At 43.6% G+C, this 26,159-nt stretch overlaps 1 protein-coding gene across 3 annotated transcripts in view; it reads left to right on the top strand.

Annotated features, from left to right (window-relative positions):
* Nucleotides 1-19,278, top strand: part of IL15 (interleukin 15) — a 69,007-nt gene extending 49,729 nt beyond the window's left edge. For all 3 annotated transcript variants that reach the window (XM_007668424.3, XM_029076858.2, XM_029076860.2), the window contains exons 3-7: nt 11,857-11,966; nt 13,607-13,706; nt 14,263-14,304; nt 17,168-17,305; nt 18,894-19,278. In XM_007668424.3, the coding sequence (XP_007666614.1) occupies nt 11,857-11,966; nt 13,607-13,706; nt 14,263-14,304; nt 17,168-17,305; nt 18,894-19,013 (510 nt within the window). In that variant the 3' untranslated portion in view covers nt 19,014-19,278. The remainder of the gene's footprint in view (nt 1-11,856; nt 11,967-13,606; nt 13,707-14,262; nt 14,305-17,167; nt 17,306-18,893) is intronic.
* Nucleotides 19,279-26,159: the final 6,881 nt, after the last annotated feature.

Below are 26,159 nucleotides of genomic sequence, written 5' to 3'. Positions count from 1 at the left end.
AGGAAATGCGAGGCTGCAGAAAGCGAGAGAGAATAGGGCTGGATATATAGATTTGCAAATCCACATAGGTAGTTGAAACCACGGGAGTGAATGAGTTCTCCAAAGGAATGGATGTAGATGGAGAATGGGGAGGGACCCTCAACTGAACCTGGAAAGACACAGTTATGGGGTGGGAGGCAGAGGAGGAGCCCGGGAAAGAGGCTGAGAATTGTAGGATGGAGATAAGGTGATAACTGGACGGAGACATGGGCTCAAGGGAGGGCTTTTTTCTTTTTTTTTAGAATAGAAGAGACATGAGCATGTTGAAAAGCAGTGGAGAAGAAGCCACTGGAAAGCATACAGTTGAAGATGGTGGTCAGGGAGGAAGGAAGGGAGGAGCCAAGTGTTTTGAAAAGGTGCGAAGGGATGGGTCTGATGCACAGATGGATGGGGGTGGATTTTGAGGAAAGGCAGGAGATCTCCTTTGGAGATACTACTGGGAAGGATGGGCGAGTTGAAGAAGGAGTATGAGGAGGGAGGTGCTGGAGAGGAACAGGGGCGATTTCAGGGAGATCGTGCCTGAGAGTTTCAATTTTTTAAATAAATTAAGTAGCCAGATCATAAGGGGCAAGGATGGGGGAGGCGGGGGTCAGAGGATTTGAGAAGGGTTCTAATCCCAGCTCCGCCAGTAGTCGGCTGTATTATCGTGGGCAAGTCACGGCACTTCTCTGTGCCTCAGTTACGTCCTCTGTAAAATGGGAATTGAGACTGTGAGCCCCATGTCGCACAAGGACTATGTTCAACCTGATTACCTTGTAACTACCCCAGTGTTTGGCACAGTGCCTGGCGCAAAGTAAGCAATTAACAAATACCATGAAAAGGTCATCTTATTTCTCTTTACTATAGTCCTATTAGTGTAGGGTGCCTTCATTTTTCAGGCACGAAACAGAAATTCAGAGAAGGTAAGCTACTTGTGTAAGGTCATGCAGCAGCTTAGTTGCAGAAGGAGGTCAACCCACGTACCCTGGCTCCAAACCTCACCCCTCTAGACTGTAAACTTCTTGTGGGCAGGGATCATGTCTACCAACTTTCTTGTAATTTTACTCTTGCAAGACTTAGTACCATGCTTTTCATGCAGTAAATGCTCAATAAGTACCACTGATTGGTTGTACTAGACTGTACTGGATGTTAGATCGTTGTCTCTCGGTCTGGTTTTCCTGGTGGAATTTTTCTGCTTCTCCAGTACTGGAAGCTCATGGGAATATAAAGGAACAGCAGGCTTGAGGTGCGTGTCAACTTTCCCATTCTACTCTACTGCTATTGAGAAGCAGCGTGGCTCAGGGGAAAGAGCACAGGTTTGGGAAACAGAGGTCATGGGTTCGAATCCCGGCTCTGCCACTTGTCAGCTGTGTGACTATGGGCAAGTCACTTAACTTCTCTGTGCCTCAGTTCCCTCATCTGTAAAATGGGGATTAAGATTGTGAGCCTCACGTGGGACAACCTGATTACCCTATATCTCCCCCAGAACAGTGCTCTGCACATAGTAAGCGCTTAAATACCAACATTATTATTATTATTACTATTACTCAACTCAGATTTGGATGTGTCCAGGGCAGAGTTTTTCTCTCAATTCTTCTTTTAGCTCTATTTACAGCATGCTCTCAATAATGAATGATGCATCAGTTAACTTACAAGTTTAATGAATAGTGAATTGTTCTGTTGAAAGAATGATACGAAGGTTGTAGTAGAGAGTTCTTTCCTTTTTGACTTCTTAAACCACAGCATTATAATTCATTTAATCTTTTTACCACACAGGTGATACACTGAAGTTTAATTTCCTTGAGGCTCGGATTAAAAATGATTCCCTTATTTCAAAAGGGTCTGTATTTTGGGGAACGAGGAGGGGTGAGATGGCATTTAAGAATATTTATTCATGTTTCTTAAGGAAGAATTAGCATAGAATATGAATACCATGAATGAGGACATATTCACGATGACATAGTCGGTATCAGATTCCGTTCTTCCAGTACACACTTCCTTTCACATGTGAAACTCCTATCGACTTAGAATATAAAAGCTCATTGTTTGTTGACTAACTAGTATGAGAGGCAATTATGTATATGCTGACTGGCTGTTTTAAAAAGACTGTTTTCAATACTCCTGGCCAGAAAGCCAACAAGGAAAGACAGTATATTGGATTAAGTCTGAATGGCGGAGGGAATGTATGTGGGGAAGCCACTCTGAACTAGTGAGTACAATGCTATAAAATTTCACACTCCTGCAGTTGGGGGTGGGAAAGGCTGCTAAAGAACCAGTATGAGGCAATTTCATTTTAGAAAACGAAAAATGTGAACCTTAGGATGGAAAAAGCTGAGAGTGCAGTAAAAATCTGTAACTCATTAGAAACAGGAAGGCTATTGAAACCTTCCATTTCAGAAGCTGGGTAAAATAGGTATAGCATAACTGATCGATCAAAAACCATGGATAGATAATTTTAGTGTGTAAGAGCAGTTATTGAGCAAAGATTGTTTTCAGTGCACTGTCCTAAGTCCCTGGGAAGTGCAAAAAAAAAGATGGGACATGTTCCCTTTCCACAAGGAACCTGCATGTTAAAGGGGAGGCAGATGTAAAACAATATTTACAAACAGAATCGTCAGAATAAATATCAGAATGTACAAGTTTCTAAGCAGAAACACAAGTTCTGAGGATGGGTATGAATAAGTACATAAGCACGTAAGTGCTATAGATCTGGGGCAATGCAACTCAGTGAGCTGGAATTAATCAAGGAAAGTTATTGGACGAGTTCAGAAGGGCTTAGATTTGGGGGAGGACTAGGGTCAGATGGATTTGGGGAGGGAAGGAATTCCAAGCTGTGGAACAGTGTGAGCCAGGGGATGGAGGAGGGAGGGTTGAGAGTGAGATGCAGTTAGAATAATAGCTTGGGAGGAACAAAGAGAGTGAAACACAGTGTTCTGCACACAGTAAGTGTTCAATAAATATGATTAAATGAAATAAGGGAAGCAGCAGATATGTAAATTGGGGCAACTTGGTGGAGAGACTTGAAGCTGACTGTGAGTTTTACTTTGTGTAGAGGGACATGGTAAGCCCTCTGAGTTTTCCTTCTGATGATGCTTTTACTCTATCAATCAATGGTATTAATTGAGTGCTTACTGTGTGCAGAGCACTGTACTAAGCACTTGGGAGAGTACAATACAACAGAGTTGATAGGCATGTTCCCTGCCCACAAGGAGCTTACAGTGTAGAGGATCCTTTAGACTGTCACCTTTTAAAATATGGAAAGCTCACCCAAGCAAGGAGAGAAGAAAGTCTCTGCAATTTATTCATTTTGATCATTCTCGTAGATATTTTTAGGTCTGTCTCCCCCTGAGAGTGAAAGCTCTTTTGGGTAGGATACGTGCCACTTCCCAGCACTGTAGATAGAGCGTGGGCCTGGATGTCAGAAAGTCATAGATTCTAATCCCAGCTCTGACTCTAGTTTGCTGTGTGGGCTTGGACAAGTCACTTCACTTCTCTGTGCTTCAGTTACCTCATCTATAAAATGGGGATTGAGACTGAGAGCCCACATGAGACAGGGACTGTGACCAACCTGATTTACCTGTATTCATCCAGCATTTAGTAGAGTGCCTGGCACATAGTAAGCACTTAAATACCACAATTATTATTTTTTTTTGTCTCCTTGTACTTTCCAAGTGCTCAGTATAGTGCATTACACCATGTGAGTGCTCAATAAATGTTACTCTTATTATTACTTTTATTCCAGCAGGACAAATGAAAGAGGCTCACTGTCCTAATCCCCATTTTACAGAAGAGGAAACTGAGGCATAGAGCAGTTAAGTGACTTGCTCAAGGTCACACAGTGGATAAGTGGGGGAGCAGGGATAAGAACAGAAATCTTTGGACTCCCAGGCCTGTGCTCTTTCTCTTAGATAACACTACTCAGAATTAATCCAGGCAACAGAATTAAATATGGACTGGAGGAGGGAAAGACTGTTGGAGAAAAAAATCACTAATCCCTCACTAATATACTGAGGTTTTTGAAGCGGTCAGTGAGCATATGGACTGAGGAGAACCAGTGGGCATATTATATTTACATTTTCAAAGGACCTTTGGCTAGGTTCCACACCGGAGGCTTTTAGGAAAAAAACCCTAATAAACATGGGATTAGCAGGAATGTTCTGTTATGGGTGGAAAGCTGTCTCAAAGATAGGAAACAAAAGGTAGGGAGAAATGGTCTCTTTTCAGAATGGAGAAATGTAAATAGTGGGGTCCCTCCAGGAGCAGTTCTAGGATGCACTTTATTAACTTTTTAATAAATGATCTGGGAAGGGGAGTGTGCAGCCAAATTTTAAAGTTTACAGATCGACACTAAGCTCTTCCAAATGCCACACAGATGGGGCAAAAGGGCAGGAAGATCTCAGAAACCTGAGGAAGGGAGCCAGAAACTAGCTTGGGTGTGACCAAGTACAGAATAATGAATGCATTAGGGAAAAAAAAATCAATTCCAACTAAACAGGGATGGGCTCTGAGTTGTTGGTGGGAGAGGCGGGGAGGTGGTCCATAATGGGAAAGTGAGGGATGAAGAGAGGGAAATGTCAGGGATGCTGTGCGGTATGTTGCAAGACACTGGGATGTTTGTTCTGTAGGGCCTGGTTCCTTCACCTATTACCATTTTGAGGGCTAAAACAGTAGACTGAATAGGACTCTGACTTTGCTCATGTTCTGATTCTGAATAATTTATAATCTGCTCGCAATTATCCACACTAATTGGGGCTCAGGAAAGCATGGATAATTGAATTCAGCAGAGAATCCAAAACCCTAATCTTCCCCAAAGCCTTCATCCTTCTTCCCACCATTAGGGCTGCTTATTCGTAGAAAAATGGAGGACTTGAGTTGCACACCTTCCTCTAATCCATAAGTAGTGCTGGGTGGAAATGCTAACAAGCAGAGACATAACCAAAAGATAGGTAGCAGAAGGGAATGGGAAATCCACCCGGTGGACACCAGCCCCTTCTTGCTATCCCATAAGAGACAAAATAAATTAAATCAATCTATCAAACGTTCACCTTTCAAAGGCATTTGACACAATCCAGCAGCAGAACAAGATTGATTCCACTTCCAAGGCAGTAGGCCAATGTGAATGCAGGAGCAGGGGCAAATAACTACATGAACAACCCTAAGAGTCCTTGACCTAAATCCAGTCTCAGGGCTTCTGGCTGCTGTATTAAAGCTTGTGTGGCCTAGAAGCCAGTTACCAAATCCATCCCATTTACTCTGGGGTTCACTTGGTATTTGAGAACCTGGTCTTCTTTCTAGATGACTCAAAACCACGCAGAATCTTGACCTTTCAGAGATATTTTGAGTAAATTTAGCCGATCTGACTTCTAATAAACACCACACTAATTCAAGAGACTCTGGGTAACGATTTGATGGTTCCCAACATGGCTTCCAATCTGAAACTCAGGGAAATCCATCCTAACACAACCCCCTGCAGTGGACATATCTTTTTAAAAAATCTTCTTTAAAAATCCCAGCAAAGCCTGCCCAGTAAGTGCGAGGGAATTAAACCATTATGCCTTCAATTTCAAGCTATTATTCGATTGAGCCGGGAGAACGGCAGATGTTTTAGGACACCGTGTTCTTCATTTCACAGTTCATCAGAATATTGTTTCAGTGATTGAAGCTGTTGTGAATCTCTCCCTTCCCCACTGAGATTCTCCATTAAATAAATCTGTCTTCATGGCAGGAGCTTTGAGCATATTTTATTCTCTTACTGTTTAATTGTGAAATGGGCAACTACAATTAGAAGCCCTTAGTTTTTTGTCATTTTTTTTTGACTCTGGCAAAAAAATGATGCACTGACTGTTTAATTCTGTGGGCCTCAGTTCCCTCATCTGCAAAATGGGGCTTCAATATCTGTTCACCCTCCTACTTAGACTGTGAGCCCCATGTGGGACCTGATTATCTTAGACTCTAAATCTTAGTATAGAGCTTAGTACATAGTAAGCACTTAACAAATACTGTTGTTGTTATTATAATTACTATTCATTTGCCTATAGTCTCCCCAGGGAGAGCTCCTGGGTCTCAGTTAGTTTTGTCTTTAGAAAAGTCTGAGGGCTTCACAAATGAAGGGGGGCCAGAAGAGAGTAGTGGAGTTGTGGGGACAGGAGACCAGCCTAAGAGCTGGCTCAGGTAACTTGGGGATGAGATCTGTGGGACCTGGCAGTGGCAGCTTCTCCCCCAACATTCTACCTCCATCTCCCTCCCTCCCTCCTTCCTGCATTTGGCTATTTTGAAGTCACTGCTGACAGTGAGACTCTTTCCTTCTGGGCCAGACAGTTCCACCCTGTGCGTATACAGTTTGTCCAGGGCCAGTCTGGGGCGTTTTCCACTTGCTGTGCTGTAACTGCTTTAGAATTTTTTTTTTTTTACAGTATTTAGGTGGTTACTATGCGCGAGGCATTCTATTAAGCACTGGGGTAGATAGGGTATCAGGTTAATCACAGTACCTGTCCCACATAGGGCTCGCAGCCTTAATCCTCACATTACAGATGAGATAACCAAGGCCCAGAGAAGCAAAGTGACTTTCCCAAGGTCACCCAGCAGACAAGTGGCAGAGCCAGGATTAGAACCGAGGCCTTTTGACTCTCAGGTCTGTTTTCTTTCCCACTATTTTGGGCAGGGACTGTATCTATTGTAGTGTTATGTTAAACTCTCCCAAATGCTTAGGACAGTGCTCTTTACACAGTAAGCACTCAATAGATACGAATGCTTCTGCATCTTGTTGTCCTCATGTCTGCAGAGTCTCTGCTCCAGGAGAACTGGTCCCTCTCCTCCCTCCCTGCTGTTGTCATCTCCCAAGTCTTGTGTCTTACCAAGGTTGTTTGAGACAAGGCTTTGTGTTTCTCCGTGATGTGTGTTCTGCCCTTCCTGATGGTGGGTGCCCCATTTCAACAACTGCTTGGCTGTTACCATCCATTCTCTTTGATGTCCTGTCCTCCAAAGATGGGCTGCTCTGAACATTGTCTTAATAATAATGTTGATATTTGTTAAGCGCTCACTTCGCGCGGAGCACTGTTCTAAGCGCTGGGGTAGATACAGGGTAACCAGGTTGTCCCACGTGAGGCTCACAGTCTTCATCCCCATTTTACAGATGAGGGAACTGGGGCACAGAGAAGTGAAGTGACTTGCCCACAGTCACACAGCTGACAAGGGGCAGAGTGGGGATTCGAACCTATGACCTCTGACTCCCAAGCCCAGGCTCTTTCCACTGATTCACGCTGAGTTGAAGGAATTCCACGATCTCATTTTCTGGTGATTATGCCCTGCCGTTCGAGAGCAACATAAACTGAATTCCTTTCACTCACTCACTCACTTTTCAAGGTATTTGACACAATCCAAAAGCAGAACAAGATCGATTTCAGTTCCAAGACAGTAGGCCATTGTGGATTTTTCTGTGGCACTGATGAAATTCCGTGAGAAGTTGGATTTGGTTTCTCTGGGTTGCTCCGTGGAAAGTTGGCATCACTACAGCTGATACTAATTTGGTATCGGGTTTGCTGTTCATTGGCACTATATTTTGTCGATCTCCCAAAGGAGAACCTAGTTTCCTTATATTTTGTCTGTTTAGGTATCATTGGATTGTATAAAGTCTAGGTAGCAGAATGTGGGAACAGAGTAAAGCTCTGGGGTGCCGTCAAAAATCTCTAGTTTAGTGAGGGGTTTCCTGGGTGTGGTCAGGTTCACAACTTCAAACTTTTTCAGCAGTGCTGTCTGCCCATAGCACTTTGTTCTAAAGAGAGGCTCAGGGCGTACGCATCTCCTTAGACACCTGCCTCCTTAGAGCGGTCAGAACCATCGAGCAGCTAAATGGCTGTCTCAGAGACATTTGATCCTTGAGCCCTGTTGACCTGGAAAAGCTTCCCATTGGATTGGAAGTAATCATAATGTTCATTGTGGTGTTTGATAAATGGTTACTATGTGCTAAGCACTGGGATAGATACAAGATCAATCAATCAGTGGTATTTACTGAATGCTAGCTCTCTGCCGAGCACTGTACTTAGTATTTAGGAGAGTACAATGGAGTTGGAAAACGTTCCCTGCCCACAAGGAGCTTACAGTCCAGAGTGAATAGAGTACGGGCCTGGGACTCAGCGGACCTGTATTCTAAACCTGGCTCTGCCACTTCCTCGCTGTGTGACCTCAGGCAAGTCACTTAATTTCTCTGGGCCTCAGTTTCCTCATCTGTAAAGTAGGGATTCATGTATTTCTGTTCTCTTTCCTACTTAGATTATGAACCCCTTGTAGTATAGAAACTGTGTCTGACCATTATCTTGTATATGTACACACCCAAGAGCTTAGTACAGTGCCTGGAACATAGTAAGCACTTAGCAAATACCATTACTATTATGGTGAATTAGAAAGGAGCAGACAGATCTTTTCCTATTTTTCCTAAAGAACAAGGAAAAATGGATATGGTAACTTTTCTTTTCATCTTTCAATCCAAACTACATGTGGGGGCAGAGGAACCAACCTCCCAGTTGAAAACAATTAAGCTTCCAAAATTAGGGAAGCAGGTTTTGCAAATGAAGTATTTACATGTCTCCGAGATGATATTGGGTGTGATTTTCCAGATGGGTTTTCATTAGGTTGCATAATGGATACCAAGTCGCTAGAACAACGATTTATGACAAAATGTTCATAACATGGAAAAATACTGCAACTCTTGGATTAGTAGATTAATTTGGGGGGAAATACATATTCATATGGAACGTTATTGAAGAGCTAATTTAATGTAATTATAGACATATTTTAATGTTCGGAAAAAATGCTGGATTGAAAGTCCGCAAGCAGGGAGGAGGCTGTTTATCCATAGACTAGATGTCGTGTAGGCTGAAAACTGGAAATATCCTCTGCTTTGTTAGAGCCCCATTTAAACAAGAGATCAGTCTTGGGGGCCCAAGCCCAAGCCTGTAGCACTGATCTCATTCACTCAATCATATTTATTGAGTGCTTACTAAGTGCAGAGCACTGTACTAAGCGCTTGGAATGTATAGTTTGGCAGCAGATTTATTAAGTGCTTACTTTGGGCCAGGCACTGTACTAAGCTTAGTCTAGAGGGGAAGTCAGATGGTAATATACATGAATGAATTATGGATAGCTACACAAGGATTGTGAAATTCTGAAATTTCAGTTTCCACAGGTTTGATTTTTGCTTGGTTTACCTGTAATAATAATAATAATAATATTGGTATTTGTTAAGCCCTTACTATGTGCAGAGCACTGTTCTAAGCACTGGGGTAGATACAGGGTAATCAGGGTGTCCCACATGAGGCTCACAGTCTTAATCCCCATTTTACAGATGAGGTAACTGAGGCACAGAGAAGTGAAGTGACTTGCCCGCAGTCACACAGCTGCCAAGTGGCAGAGCCGGGATTCGAACCCATGACCTCTGACTCCCAAGCCTGGGCTCTTTCCCAGTTTGCCACTGTAGACCGGCCTGAAGTTGTTTCTAGCCTGTGAGAGTATGCCTACGTTGCTTTCATATACCAAAAGTGAGTGGTCCTGTCCCGAAAGTAAACCCATCAGTCTCCCTCTGTACAAACAACTGTCTTTTGTTCATGTGGTCTAAAAACAAAACAAATTCAGCCTTCTCACCCTCCCTTCTTCAAGGAGGTTCCAGGGCCAAGAGAGATGGGAGAATATGTGAAGGGAATGGCTTTTCCTTACTGCTCTGAAATATACCTACTGCCCTGGAAATTGAATATGCCTCTGGCACATTTTAATTGTAATGTAAAACTGTACTACAAATTAACCGGTTGGCTTCTCAACTAATTAATCTGTGCACTTTCTCCCTGCATGCAAGTAAGTGATGGACAATACCTAGTCTCAAAAGCAGACAGCAACTTTTCCAAGAAAGTTATATATCAAAATCATCCCTGGAGCTATTTTCAACAAGTTTAGTAAATCCCCATTTCCTTGTTCTTAGCCTAACGTCTTACTTTCAAATCTTATAAACTCATTCCAGTCCACTCATTCAGCTTGACAATCTGAAATTTCCATTTCAATCAATCATCGGTATTTATTTGGTGCTTGCTGTGTGCAGGCCACTGTACTAAGAACGTGGGAGAGAGTTCAAAACAGAGTCAGTAGACATGTTCCCTGCCCACGGTGAGCTTACAGTCTAGAGGGGGAGACAGGTAAATTGATAAATTTACAGCCTACTCACTGTCCCTCCCTCTCATCTATCTGTGAACCCCACATGGGACTGGGACTGTGTCCAAAATAAATACAGATGGGGAAATGGCAGGTTATAAAGTGGGATAGTGGATCGCAAATGGGCCTGGGTATCAGAAGGTCGTGGGTTCTTAACCCAGATTCACACTTGTCTGCTCTGTGGCCTTGGGTAAGTCACCTAACTTCTCCGTGCCATAGTTCTCTTATGTGTAAAATGGGGGCTCAGGCTGTGAGCCCCATGTGGGACAGGGATTGTGTCCAACCCAATTTGCTTGTATCCACCCCAGAGCTTAGTACAGTGTCTGGCCGATAATAAGCGCTTAACAGATACCGCAATTACTATTCAGTGCTTAATACACTGCCTGGCACATAGTAAGCACTTAATACCATCATCATCATCATAAAGGATATGTACATAAGTGGTGTGGGCTGAGGGAATGGTGAATATCAAGTATTGAAAGGGTATTAATCCAAGTGTGTAGGTGACATAAGAGACAGAGAGAGGAGGAGGAAATGAATAGTCAGGAAAGGCCTCTTAGAGAAGATAAGACTTTGGGATGGCTTTGAAGGTAAGAAGAGTGGTGACCTGACTGATATAAAAAGGGAGGGAGCTACAGAGCAGAGGGAGGATGTGGGCAAGGGTTTGGCAGCAAGAGTAATAATAATAATAGTAAGTGTGGTATTTGTTAAGCGCTTACTATATGCCAGGCATATATTAAGCACTGGGGTGGATGCAAGCAAATGGGGTTGGACACAGTCCCAGTCCCATGTGGGGTTCAGAGATAGATGAGAGGGAGGGACAGTGAGTAGGCTGGCATCAGTGGAGCAAAGTGTGCAGGCTGGATTGTAGTAGATCAGTGAGTTAAGGTGATGGGGGAAGGAGAGCTGATTGAGTGTCTTAAAACACATGGTAAGGAATTCCTGTTTGATGGGGAGATGGATGACCAACTGTCGGAGGCATCTCAGGAGTGCAGAGAGATGGGATGAACATATTTTTAGGAAAATGATCCAGCCAGCTGAGTGAAGGGTGGACTGGAGTGGGGGCGAGAGAGGAGATGGGGAGGGCAGTGAGGAGGCTGATGTAGCAGCAAATGATAAGTGCTTGCTTCAGCACGTTAGTGGTTGGGATGGAGAGGGAAGGGCAAGATTTCCTTTTTATATCATTCCCTTCCTGTTACTAAGGATGTCATAAAGTCATGGCTGCTTGCTGGTGTCAATCAATCCAAAAATCAATGGCATTTGTTGAGCACTTACTATGTGCAGAGCACTGTGCTAAGCTCTTGGGAGAGTACAATATGACAGACTTGGAAGACACATTCCCTGCCTATGGAGCTCTCTGTTGGTCATACTGGCATCAGTTGTGCAAAAGTGAGCTATAGCCCTGTTTCTGCGTTTGTTTTTGACCTAGACTTGCTTGGTACTGCTTTACCTTGGCCCATTAGTGTAGGCCGTATGTGAATCGTGTGTTAGGGCATCCTAACAAAGTCACGTTGGTTTGTGTATTTATAACTTCAAGAACACTAATGGAAATACATTTATTTTATATTTAGAAAATGCTATGAAGTGCTGTCTGATTGAACTACTTGAGTAACATTTTTTTTTCCCCCCAATTATATCTTTCAGAAAACTTGTCTGGGAAGTACTTGCATGCCGTGCTACCTATGCCTGATCCTCCACAGCCATTTTTTCAGCTTATTAAATAATAAGACTGGCATTCATTTCTTCATTCTTAGGTAATTATATCTTTAGCCTCTCAAATCGTATTTCAGTGCTAGTATTTTTGCTTCTCCATTCTGGTGGTGTCTCCATTGTATTCAGTGACTTGGACTAAACTAGATGGAAAGTTAGGAGAAGCAGTGTGGTCTAGTGGATAGAGCACAGGCCTGGAAGCAGAGGGACCCAGGGTTCTGATTCCAGCTTAGACACGTCTGCTGTGCAGCCTTGGGCCAGTCACTTCACTTTGCTTTGCCTCAGTTATCTCATCTGTAAAATGGGGATTAAGACGGTGAGAGCCCCATGTGGGACTTAAAGCAGGTCCTGGTACATAGTAAGCTCTTAACAAATACTATTTTTTTTTAAAAAAAAAAAGGTTTGGGGCCTGTGGATTGGGGGTTCTATGATACTTCAGGAACTGCAGATGAGGACAGTCTGGACTTTGTGGATTTCAGACATTCCCATCAGGTCAGTCTGGAAGTTTGCAAAATGAATCAGTTTCCCAGCTTTGCGGATTCCATGCCTCTCTGTATAGGGCTTAAACTATCCACTGAGAAAACTCCACCTCCTAGGGCCAGTCTTGCATTTTACTTCCCCATATCCCAATATTCCCTCTCCACCTTCACTTATGTGGGCTCTGCTGCGGCCTCTTAACTTCAGTCTGCTTTTTTTGCTCCGAATCCTGTAGCTCTTTCTCCTTTCACTCTCCAAAACCCTGTCCCGTTTGTCAAGCATCAAGCCCTGTCTGTAGCTCCTGGCCTCACTTGCGCATTCAGAGCTCCCGCTTTCGTGCCTGGTATTGTGGGACAGGAAATTTCAGAGGTAGAAAATCGCTCCAAAAGTACTATCTGTCCAACTTCCTGGTAAGATCGAACAATGTCGAGTAACATTGTTTGGCGTAGAAACTTGTCTGGTTGCTTTTGGCACTCTGGCAGTTGGAAAATGGCCAAGGAGGCCGTTAGTATGCTAGTTGAACAATGAGTATGTGCACACATGTGTATGCAAACGCCTCCCCCGCCCCACGGCCCTAGGTTTTCAGGGCCAGGATTAGATGTAGAACCACTTTTTAAAAAATCTGTTTTTAATGGTATTTTTAATGCAAGCATACATCGAGTGCTGGGGTAGATATAAGCTAATCAGGTTGGACAGTCTCTGTACCACTTAGGGCTCACAGATGAACTGAGGCACGGGGACGTTAAGTGACTTGCCAAGGTCACATAGCCCACGAGTGGCGGAACTGGGATTAGAACTCAGGTCTCTGATTCGCAGGCCCGTGCTCTTTCCATTAGACTGCACTGCTGCTAAATGCCAAATCAGTTGGAATTTCTTCCTGGTTCCACCATTCAGTGTTGATCACAGCTGCTAACCAGTCGAAGAGCTGCCATGAAACCCCAGGGAGAGGGGAGTTTGGGGTTGAAAACAATGTAACTTGGGGTTGGGGATTTACAGTCACAGGACCCCCCTCGCTTCAAGCTCAAGACCCAGGTGTGACTCCATTGGAGTTGGCTTTCCTGGTCAAAGATGGCACCACTACACATACCCACAGAATCATTTTAATGCCTTCAGCTGCTGCAATAAATTCCAGTTCATGCCCTGCTACTGGATGACCAGCACCGACTGTAATGCATATTTTATCATGTGTCATTTGGTTTTATTTCAGCTGCATCAGTGTGTGTCTGACCAAAACAGAAGGCAGTAGAGATAATGGTACCTGGCAGCCTGTCATAGATGATTTGGAACTGATTAAAAATATGACTAAAGTAAGTTGGGAGTATCAGAATTTCATCAGTCCTCAGGTCAATCACTGATACTTATTGAGCGCTTACTGTGTGCAGAGCACTGTATTAAGTGCTTGGGAGCGTTGGTAGACACAATCCCTGACCTTAAAGAACTTATGGTCTAGTTGGGGAGAGAGACATGAAAATAAATTACAGATGGGGAAGCAGTAGAGTAGATGACTCTATATTTATAAGTTTAGCTACGTATGTGTAAGTGCCGTGGGACTCACGGGTTGTGTGTGGCATTTAAATAGTCAAGGTGTTGGTTTGGGGGAAATCATTTATGGGCCTTCAAAACCCAGCAGATAAAAAATGAAATGTCTTTATCTGCTTTCCAAATTTATGCCTTTAAAGTTGAATTTTCAGCGTGTCTGCCGTTCACTGAAAGTTTTCTTATGCAAAGAACTCACTTCCTTCCACTCCCGTGACTATCTCATCACAGAGATTAGATCCCCTTGCCCCGTCCCTCCACTGAGGTAAAACTTGCCTTCTTTAAACCAAACCCTGATGTTACATTATTCTAATTATTTTCTTTCAGTTTATTGATATCGATGCCATGTTGTACACTGATAAAGGGCAGGTAAGCACCCAGACAAATGAATTCCTGGTAAAAATCTGAAAAGCGCATTTTCAGCTTTTATCTGTAATGATTTAGATTTCAGCTTTGAATTGTTGCTGGGACCCCAGGAGCAGGAGGCTTTTGTTAAAAATTTTGTTCTTTTGGAGAGATTTGGATTTGAAGGATCTCAATCCAGACTACTTTCGGCTGGGTGGAAGAGCAGACAAATAGGAAGCAGTGTGGTCTAGTGGAAAAAGCAAAGGACTGGTTTGCGCGACACCTGGGTTCTAGTTCTGGTTCTGCTACTTGCCCATTGCGTGAAGTTGGGCAAGTCACTTAACTTTGTTCTGCCTCCGCTTCCTCATCTGTAAAATGAGAAATGATACCTTGAGCACAGGCTTGGGAGTCAGAGGACGTGGGTTCTAATTCCGGCTCCGCCACTTGTCTGCTCTGTGATCTTGGGCAAGTCACTTAACTTCTCTGTGCCTCAGGTACCTCATCTGTAAAATGGGGTTTAAAACTGTGAGCCCCATGTGGGACAACCTGATGACCCTGTATCTACCCCAACGCTTAGAACAGTGCTTGGCACATAGTAAGCGCTTAACAAATACCACAATTTTTTTTTTAAAACTTAGACTAGGAGGAACAGGGACTGTGCCCAACCTGATTATCTTGTCTCTTCTTCAGTTCTTAATACACTGTTTGACACACAATTAAGCACTTAAATTCCAGGATTATTATTGTCATTATCATTACTGCCTTAAGCAAGTCACTTAACCTCTCAATTTTCTCCTCTGTAAAATGGGCATAAAATGCATGTTCTCCCTCCTGTTTGAGACTGTGTGAAACAGGGATTTTGACAGATCTGTAAATCTGTAAATCAATCCCAGCACTCAGCACTGTCCTTGACACATAGGAAAGTGCCTACAGTCTAATAGGGGAGAGTGACAGTAAATTACAAGTAAGGGAAGCTATACAGTATAAGGATAATACATAAGTGTTTTGGGGGTAAGGTGAGTACCGAAGACCTTGCAGGTTATTCAGAATCAATTGCCTAGGTGACACAGAAGAGAGAGAAAACAAGATTAATCAGATAGGGGAATCTTCCTAGGGGAGAATTGGTTGATTGTTGAGTGCTTTCTTTGTGCAGAGCATTGTGCTAAGTGCTTGGGAGATTTAAAATACAGTAGAGTTGGAAGACCTTATCTCAAGCCTAAAGTTCTCCCAAGAGATTTCCAGCCCCCTTAATGAAAAAATCCTTGGACACTCCTGCAGTCCCTGTCCAATTGAGAGATTGTTGATGATTAGAAACAAACAGGGCTTTGGTCCCCTAGGGCTGATTCTGCATCAGCCCATCCTCTGGACCCTTTAAGGCCCTAAAATACCCCTTGAGCTGGTAAACCAGATTTGGGGAGTGTAATAGAACTTCTAGATCAAAACCACTTTTGATTTGACTCTCTGGAAAATTGAGACCAGGGTGGAGTTGAAGGGTAGGAATTAATAGATAAACTTGTCCATGGAGACTCATCCTTGGGCCTCCATTGGCCTGGCTTTCATCCCAAGACCGACAAAAGCAAGATATAGCATTTGCCCCAAAGTCTAGCAGCTTGGGGATCCTAAAGAACCTGAAGCCAGGTTTCCAGCAAGGTATTTGTTCCATGAGAAATCATAACTCCAGCCTTGCACTCTGGGCCCACCTCCCGAATCCAAAAGATTGAAAGTGCCTAGAAACAGCAGGGCCTAGTGAATAAAACAGAGGCCTGGGCGGCCTGGGTTCTCATCCCAGCACTGCCATTTGCATGCTACAGGACTTTGGCCAAGTCAGTTAACTTTTCTGTGCCTCAGTTTACTTATCTGTAAACTGGGGATTAAATATCCTTTATCTCTCCCCGTAGATGCTGAGCCCCGTGTGGTTCTGCAATTAGCTCATTGCGGGCAGGTAATCTGTTTATTGTTGTATCGTACTCTCCCAAATGATTAGTACAGTGCTCTGCACACAGTAAGCGCTCAATAAATACGATTGAATGAATTGGGGCTGATCTGATTGTATCGTACCTACTCCAGTGTTTAGCATATAGTAAGCACTTAAATACCACTATTATTAATATAAAACATTTATGCATATTATACCTGATGAATTGCTGGAGCTCATTTAATAGCACAAACTGGCTATTGGTACCTTCCTTTTAGGGGAGGACTGACCTAATCAGAATGATGCCCCAAACCTCTAGCACTCCCCCGCCCCAGCTTTCTATCAATCAGTCGCTGATATTTGAGTACCTACCATGTACTAAGTGCTTGAGAGTGTACATTAAGAGCAGTAAATACAGTCTCTATCCCCTTAAAGCTCCTTATCTGGGAAGAACCCAGGCCAAAAGGTACAACTACAGGGATGAGGAAGAACAACGATAAAATAGGTAATAGCACAAATGTCATTATGAAAAACAGAATAAACAACCAAAAATGTTTAGTCCTGTGGATGATTAGTGGGGCAATGGGAATTAATCCTAGATTTCCCAAAACATTTCCTTTCAATCAGTCAGTGCTATTTATTGAACAGTTACTGTGGGCAGAGCACTGTATTAAGTGTTGGGGAGAGTAAGCTACAACGAGGTTCGTAGATACATCCCTGCCCCTGCCCAGGGGGAGACAGATAGTAAAATAAATTATAGGTATGTCTGTAAATGCTGTGGGGCTGAGGGAGGGGTGAATAGCAAGTGCTTAAAAGGTATAGATCCAAGTAGAAGGGCAATGCAGAAGGTAGAGGGAGTTGGGGATAGAGGGCTTAATTGGGGAAGGCCTCAAGGGGCCTTACTTACAAAATGTGTATGGATAAAATTGCATTCAAATTAACAGATTATGGAAATATTTTGATTTCTTTTAGCCAAATTGCAAACTAACTGTGATGAGATGCTTTCTCCTCGAGCTGCATGTAATTTTGCACGAATCCGATGACAAAACTCTTAACAGAACAGTATGGAACGTCATCATCACTGCAAATAGCACCTTATCATCTAAAACGGTAAGACTCAGTTCAGCCGGGCTCATTTGACAAAGGTCGAGGACTCAAAGCAGGAGCGGAACCATCCAAAGCAGAGTCCTGATAACAAGGGTCACTAGATAGAGCTGAGTTGGCTCCCCAAAGATTCCTCTTCACACATTTAGTACAGTGCTCTCTGCACTGAATAAGCACATAAATATTACGCATTGGTTCTACAAATTTTAAAGAAGGAAAAAATGAGACCCGGGGGAGTCGTGTGGCAGAACCAGAAATAAGCATTTAGTATAGTGCTCTGCACACGGTAAGTGCTCGGTAAATATGGCTGAACAAATGAATAAGAGACAAGACTTCTGGCAGTTTAGGAGAGGGCTAGGACAACTTTCCCAGAGCCTTCACCTGCTTTCTTCTGTCGCCCAACTGCTGAAAAGTGGGGGTGACTTTTGTGCCAGAGCTGGATCGACCCTGGGGTGTGACCTCTGCCTCCCCTTCCCTTTCCCTGATTGCAAACCCCTGTCAATGCAATTCTGAAGCTTGCTGAGAAATGTAATTCTTCACTTGCCCCAGATGTTCTAGAGTCAATCAATAATATTACTGAAAGCCTGCTGTAATCAGGGCACTGAATTAAGGTGCTGTATTAAGAGCTTGGGAGAGTACGATTGAATTAGCAGACATGATCCTTGATCTTAGAGAATTACGAGTCTAATTAGCATAAGAACGGTCTTTCTCCTCAGCCGTCAATGACCCCAGTCTGATTGCTCATCAGAGGTCAAAGGCACACCTCTAACCTGAGCACTTACCAGGGGTGGGGAAAGAGCACAGAAATATCAAAGATGGCAGAGGACCCAGTCCCTGCCCTTGAGGAGGGCTCGGTTTAATGGGGAAAACAATCATACGTAAGTTGATGACTGTAGAATACTTTAAAGAATGTGAAAATTGACTCACTTGAATTATGCCACTTCTCTACATTACCCCCACATAAAGAGAAAACTTGCAAAAAAAGTTCTGCAAAAGACCCCCTGTAATATTCCCTCAAGGGGAATTCCTGGAAAGTGTGAGTAGGTAGAGGGAGGAAGGAGAAGATCAGTAATTGGACCCTGCAGGGCTAAATCTAAAGTAGCCTGTCTTCTCTTGGAGGCAAAACTGTTTCCTCCCAGCCAGTAGCAGGACTAGATTGTAAGCTCTGGAAGGGCAGGAGTCAGAAATACTGTTTCCTTGTACTTTCCCAAGCACAGGCTATGTCCTCAGGGCTGCTCGATCAATCATATTTGAGTGCTTACTATGTGCAGAGCACTATACTAAGCACTTGGGAGAGTGTAATACAACAGAGTTGATAGGCACATTCGCTGCCCACAACATTATGGGCAGGGAATGTCTGTTATATTGTCTCCTCAGCACTTAGTACAGTGCTCTGCGCACAGTAAGCACTCAATGAATCTGATTGACTCAGCCAGGGAACGTGACATTTCATGTTATACTGTCCCAGGCACTTGGTACAGTGCTCTGCACAAGTGCTCAATAAATACAATTGATTTAGGGGTGGAGAAGTCTTAAACATCTCAGCTCCTCAGCTCCTATGTTTAATTTCCTCTCTATCCCTTTCTTTTTTTAGAGCACAAAAGAATTAGGATGCAAAAAATGTGAAGAGTTTGAGGAAAAAAACTTTGCTGAATTTCTAGACGATTTTATGTCTACTGTCCGGTCGTTAAACCACCCCTCCAATACCACCTAGAATCCTTATCATCATTTGCCATTTCTGTGGAACCCATCAGTCTGTTTCTTCCTGGCATGCAGAAGCAACGATCAAGCATCTTGAGGCTCCTGGAGGAGCGAGGAATTAAAAAGGAACTTGACTCTCTTAAAGGCACAAGATGAGAGGAAATTTGAGGACTATGAATGGATGGGGACCTGTTCTGCCTCTGTTGTTTTAATTTATTGTTGTGCAGCAGGCACATATTTGTATAAAATGTTCAATAAATTTCCTGTACAGCTTTTAATCTTGTAGGGAACTTTTGTATTTAAAGCATGAAAGTATGAACCCAGAACCCAGGGAACGCCAGGTGAGGAAACCAAAGTCTGAATTCCATAAAGTACAGATCTGTGACTAGAGTAAAATCATCCTACTCATAAAGTCACACACTGTCACTCACTCATGCAGTAGTTCATTCACCCTGATGAAGTATGAGGAGGAAGTCAGCGCTATTTTTTAAAACCACAGATACCACGAGGAAAGTTTCTCAGAACCATCTGTCCCCAGGGATTTCTCTTCCTGCCAGGTCTGTGGTCTATCCACAGCTCCCGGGATAGACCGGGAGCTCTGATTTCCCACCACTTCTTGCACAAAGTTGGAGAAGCACACAAGTGTCCACCCTCTCCCTTATCATAGATACAGGGTAACTGTTCAGAACTTGCAGTAATTCGTTCCCCAAACTTACCAGACTCAAGGCAGTGTTGGTAGCGGGGAACCTCCCCTCTTTCTGCTTTCCATTTGCAAGGGTCCCAGAGAACAGAAGAGGTTGGGTGTCACGGGCAGAAAGTACAGCCATAGGGAACAGGAGCAGGCTGCCTCCAGTAGGCTAAATGATTCCGGGCCGGGTTACATCTTGGTGAGGTTGCCGGGACCTGTGGGAAGACAGGAGGTTGTTGAGGCTCGTGGGATGGTCCTCTGAAGCTACTGGGGCTTCGAGGGACCGGAGGCAAGGCAGGCTGGGAGGTCGCCAGCCACTGTGAGAACAGCAGCACGGCCTGCTTTCGGTGGCTCAGGGATAATGATTCCATTCGAAGCTGGCAAACTGGTGAGGTATTCACAGTAGGGCTAGGTGGGTCACTCATTCATTCATTCAATAGTATTTATTGAGCGCTTACTATGTGCAGAGCACTGTACTAAGCGCTTGGGATGAACAAGTCGGCAACAGATAGAGACAGTCCCTGCCGTTTCCTGTCTGCCTCACTGCATTTTTGTTAGCGTCGACCAAACATGAACCTGATCACAATGGACGGAGGTGCCTGACCCTCTAGCAGTCACTTCCTTTCCTATGTTGCAGAAAACTTCATCAAGAAAAGTCACGAGTGCCCCACCTCCAGTTGGGCCTCTGCCTTACTGCCCTTCCTCAGGGCCCCATTTTGTAGAACAACCAAACGTTGTTTTCTCTTTCCATTTTGAAGCCGTGACTTCACCAAGATAATTAATTATCAGCTTTGAGACCAAAGATGTTTTTAATGACCTCGGCCCCAGCTATACAGTGATTATAAAATACTTGCGATAATCATTGTTTCCCACTTACCTGGCATAGTCAATGGCTAGTACTCATTAATTTACTTACATTTTCCAAAACACTGCGAGAGTTACAAATGAAATCAAAAGCAGAATTGCTGAGAAAGACAGGAACAACACAAATTTGAACAGAAATAATGAAAATGATATACTCATACAAAAGACCAGACATTTGTTTGGGTTTACACTGCATGATTATCAATTGAGCATTTGAGAAGAATAATGGTCAAGTGGTTAGAGCACAGGCCTGGGAGTCAGAAAGACCTGGTTTCTAATCCTAGATCCATCACTTGTCTACTATGTGATTTTGGGCAAGTCACTTCTCTGGGCCTCAGTTACCTCATATGTAAAATGGGGATTAAGATTGTGAGCTCCATGTGTGTCCAACCTACCCCAAGCTACCCCAGCACTTAGAACAATGCCTGGTATGTAGTAAACACTTAAATACCATTAAAAACAATCATATTTATTGAGTGCTTACTGTGTGCAGAGTAATGTACTAAGCTCTTGGGAGAGTCCAATATAACAGACATGGTGGACATTTAGCCTGCCCACAAAGGGAGTGAATTCTTACCCATGGCTATAAGGAATGGCTATTTCTAAGACAAAAGTTTATTTTTTAACTGTTTCTGTTCAGGTATCCCTAGGGCAGAAGTCCCTGGGAGTATCCAGGCAGTCAGTGGTCCCGTTACCTGTAGGTGCTGCCTGGGGCTCAAACTGAATTTCAGACCTCCACTCTCTCCTTGTCCCTCTTGGCAAGGAAAGAATCACAGAATTCAGAACCCCAAAGAGAAATTCCAAATTCAATTAGAGGAATTTATTCAATATGCATACTTTGCCCTATTGGATCCTCTGGAAAGAACCCCATTTTCCTCAGAATTTGACTTACGGTTTTGTCAAGGACTTATACTTTGTTCATTCTTCCTGGGAGGAGAAGAAAGGGGGAAAATGAAATATCTGTTTTAAATGAAGATGCCTTTTAGAACTGTGATGTTCAAATATTCAGGGTTATAATTATTCAGTTCTGAGTTTGTCACGCACAGTACGTTATGCAGATTCATGCACATTTACAGCATTCACTTTGTAATGTTGACTCAGTAAATGGCACCTGTTCATTTATGTTTGGCACTCTCATTCTTTACCGTTGTTCGGAAGATAGCTCGTTATGCAGAAGAATAGCTTGTCCTGGAACTGGACTGAGAATGGCACTGGCCACGAACCTGCAAAGGAAAAAAATCTAACAGTGATGAATGCAAAGCCAACAAAAGCTTACCGACGACTGGAAAGTTCTCAAAAGATCAAACCAGTTAATTAAAGGAAAACTATACATGAACTAAATACACAATTGCTAAGAAACCTGAAGGGATTTTAGATTTAAAAAGTGTAAAACTACTTCCAATTTAATAATTTTCATCTGAAAGCTTTCCCGGGGCAATTTGTTGGGTAGCTAATCTCGTTCATTCATTGATTCATATTTATTGAATGCTTATTGAGGGCAAAACACTATACTAAGCACTTGGGAGAGTATAATACAACAATAATTTTATTTCTACTTAGATGTGACCATCCAAAATAATATCCTCTAACAGCCAAAACATTTTCTAAATGTCCCTTTTAACAAGGACACCAAGACATCATATGCCCAAACATATGAATAAGCTGGTTTCAGAAATGCTTGGAAAGGAAACATTGGAATAGTCCCTTTTCTCTAAGATTTTTGTACTTATGGTTTCATCATGTCACCTGAAAAAATATGACTTCCCTGTCTGTTTTGTCTCATTGAACAATAGGACTTTGTATTTCTAGTGCATTTTACATCAGATATGGAGATACGCCAAGGGTCCAAAGACAGCAAGCAGAATAGAATTCCTTAGAGTCAGGCAACAGGTTCAAACAGTGAGGCCAAAGGGAATGTCACCGTCAACCGCTACTGTACTTTCAACTGGTTTCAGCTGGGTTTTCATGGAAATCTGGTCTTATGAGGAATTCTGGGCCTCAGTTTACATAAACACATTATACAGACAGCAAGCCTAAAAATGCCTTTTGATCCCAGTTAGCCAGATTTCTAACCAATCACCACTTCCGCCCCCAATCTGAAATACCTGAATAATTGACTTCTATTATTTCAAAGGCAGAGTTGTTCAGAGGATTTTCTACTTGTGGGCACCCAGATTCCTTAAAGTCAATAGTGGGACAAGAGAGGGAAAAGGGAGAGGATAGAGATGAAATGGGAGACAGAGACAAAGAAGGAGTCAGAGAAACAAGTCCTGAGGCGGAGAGGGGTTAAAGAAACATTTATCCTAACTAGCTAGGCAAGTCAGGTTTCTGGGAGGGATAGGATTCAAGGAGACTTTTGAATGAGAAGAGAAAGAAGATGTTCAGGGGAAGGGCACTCTTTCTTGGCATAAAAGGTGGCACCCAGGGAGCATGCCCCCACCTTGGTGCATTTATTAAGAGCGTCTCTTTTAACGACCTGTGGGTATCAGGGCTGTGGTAAGCACTGAGGTAAGAAAGTACAAGGTAACTAATTCAGGCATCATCCCTGTCCCTCAAGGGTCACAAGAGCAAGAGTTTGATAGGGAATGGCCTGAAAAGTGACTCAGTGGAGGCCTACAGCCAAGAGTGAGTGAATCTAATCTGGAAGGTCATTGGAAGAGGCGTATGTGGGGGTCATAGGGGCAGGCAAGGAAGCCCCCAGATATGCAGACCTTTAGAGGAACCATACATTGAAGGTAACAAAAGCAAACCAGTCTCAACCGTATTAAAAAGGTTAAACACTTAATGAATGTAGCTACTTCAAGGTGGCATTTCAGGAAGGAAAATATGGGGAGAACCTCCTTCCAGGCCCCCCGCCCTCGACTCTCCACCAAGCAAAAGCTGAAGGAAGAGCACTAATATAGATAAAAAAACAGCATGGCCCAGTGGATAGAGCACGGACTCGGGAGTCAGAAGGACCTGGGTTATAATTCTGGCTCTGCCACTTGTCTGCTGTGTGACTTTGGGCAAGTCACTTCACTTCTCTGGGATTAAGACTGTGACACCATGTGGGACAGGGCCTATGTCCAACCCAATGGCTCTCACAGGCTCTCAGTCTAAGTTCAAATGATGACTTCAGGGACAATTTAACCATCCTTTTTGGGCTTAAGAAGAAGCAAGAGTCAAGAAGCAGGGTTGCATCTTCCTAGCAATGGCACTGCTTACGGGGAACCTCTGCCCTTAAAACAGGTTTATCAATAAATTGTTTTAACCAGCAGCCAGCATCATGTTCCTTTTGTGTAAGCTCAGTTGCTATTTTTATCTCTGCCCAGATTTGTTTTACCCATCCCTTCACATAAACATGTGCATGATACTTGGAGTGTAAAATTATTTGTTGCTCAAGAGATCAAAATACAGCTTAAGCGTGTATTTTCATTCGGTATTGTGATTATTCTGCCTTCACACAATTCTATTTTGGTGTTTTGTTTGCTTTGCCCAGATGGTAAATGTGCCATTAAGTTTATCTAGCCTGAATTAATTATCTTTTTATAGTAAAAGAAAATCCTCTCCTTTTGACAATAAGATGTTTGTGCTGTATTTATGAATAAATAAAGGCAGCTGTTCTACACAGCTTTATTAATAGCGCCGGCTCGACTCAGCCTGAAAGACATCTCCCCTTCTCCATACAAGGCGAGCTCTCGTGTCCCAAAGTTTATTAAGGAGCACAAATGAAGATCCAGTCACCATAACTGAAGTAGAAAAAGGATGATGAAATGGTCCCCGGAGTAGCCATTTGGACTTAGACCGTGAGCATGTGAGGGCCAGGCACTGTGGTCCATGTGACTGACTCATATCTACCCTAGTGCTCAGAAAGGTGCTTGGCACGTAGTAAATGCTAAAAAAGCCCGTCATTATTACTGGCCTTGGGGGTCAACCCCGAGACCACCATCTTTGAAGGCCATTTGCACAGATGGTTCAGGGCTTTACAGGCCTGGTTTCCTGATGGGAAAATTAAGGCTGCAGGATCATGGCTGACCCAAATGTCACCTGGATATTATGCCAAAGCCGGTCTCCTCCTTTCTTTGTAAGGACCCTTTCTTTGCCCTTACCTGGGTCAACTGGATGTGTCCTATGGTTCCCGGGTATGGAGGTGGAAAGCAAGCACTGAAGGATTGAGGCTTAAGAGTGTGGGGAATAACAGCTGCTCACCACTTACAGCTCCCTATAATAAGGGGTGATCGGCATACAGGAGAAGGCCGATAAGTTAACCTGAGAGAAAGGGTCAGGAGCAAGGGCTCTGGGAAAAGAGGGAGTGTCTGGGGAGTAATTCGGGTGCTGAGGTGGACAAGGATTGCCCTCCATCTCCCCAGATATTCTTTTGTGTTCCGATCTCTCTCTGGGAAGATGCACTGAAAGAATTTCATCCAAGGTGAGTCTCTGACTCTTGGAAGATTCCTTTATTTGCACAGGTGTCTCAAGATTCAGACCCCAGTGTGGAACAACTTATTCCCAATAATTTTAGCCATTGAATTACATCCTCCAACACATATGCCCACCTATGTTTGTAGTTATAGCTAGAGAACATCCAGCTCCAGTGACTTGAGCTATTCCTTGTCGGTTCTCATTTTTTATCATTACTCCCAGATACCACACCTCAGAACACCTTTCATGGGAATTCAAACTTTTGCCACAGGAAGGATGGACCCTGTCATTTGCATTGGCTGTGCTTACTGAATACTGTGTTCCCTGGACACAGGGTTCTCTATGGCACCTTGAACAGAAATGAGCAGACACACCGGTTGGACAGGATTTTTTTTTGATATTTTGTCCCGGCTCCTGGATGGCAGGACTGAACTCACACTGCTACCTGAAAGACCTCCAGCAAAACTTGCTAGGCTTTCACTGGGACCCTGCTGAATACAAATGTCACTTTCTATTACCCCCTCTCACACCAGGAAGAGATCTGCAGATTTCATTCTATAGGCAGGTGCCAACCCAAGATGTACTAAGACTGCCATTAGGGAAGTCAACTAGTTCAACTAGGGCAAGTCCGACTGACACACTGTGGGAGTTCGAGGACGGGCTAGGCAAACCCTGCATTTGAGGAGCTGAAGAGCGGCAGCGTGCTGTGGATATGGGGACTCGGGGACAAACTCTTGGCAGGATTGCAACTCCTGTTCTACTCGGAGGAATCTAGTTGCATGCAAATGATTGCAAATCATTTTACTGAATCTGTCCGGCTTTATGGGTTGACAGTCTAAAGAAAACTGATGCGATGTATAATAATGTTGGTATTTGTTAAGCGCTATGTGCAGAGCACTGTTCTAAGCGCTGGGGTAGCCACGGGGGAATCAGGTTGTCCCACGTGGGGCTCACAGTCTTAATCCCCATTTTACAGATGAGGTAACTGAGGCACAGAGAAGTTGAGTGACTTGCCCACAGTCACACAACTGACAAGTGGCAGAGCTAGGATTCGAACTCATGACCTCTGACTCCAAAGCCCGTGCTCTTTCCACTGAGCCACGCTGCTTCTCCTATCAATCCTCTAGACTGAAAGCTCACTATGGGCAGGGAACGTGTCTGCCAACTCTGTTTTATTGCATTCTCCCAAGCACTTAGTACAGTGTT

This window comes from Ornithorhynchus anatinus, chromosome 12, assembly GCF_004115215.2.
Source record: "Ornithorhynchus anatinus isolate Pmale09 chromosome 12, mOrnAna1.pri.v4, whole genome shotgun sequence".
Taxonomy (NCBI): Eukaryota; Metazoa; Chordata; class Mammalia; order Monotremata; family Ornithorhynchidae; genus Ornithorhynchus; species Ornithorhynchus anatinus.
The sequence above is the reverse complement of the archived record's forward strand: the minus strand, read 5'-3'. Positions and strand labels throughout refer to the sequence as shown.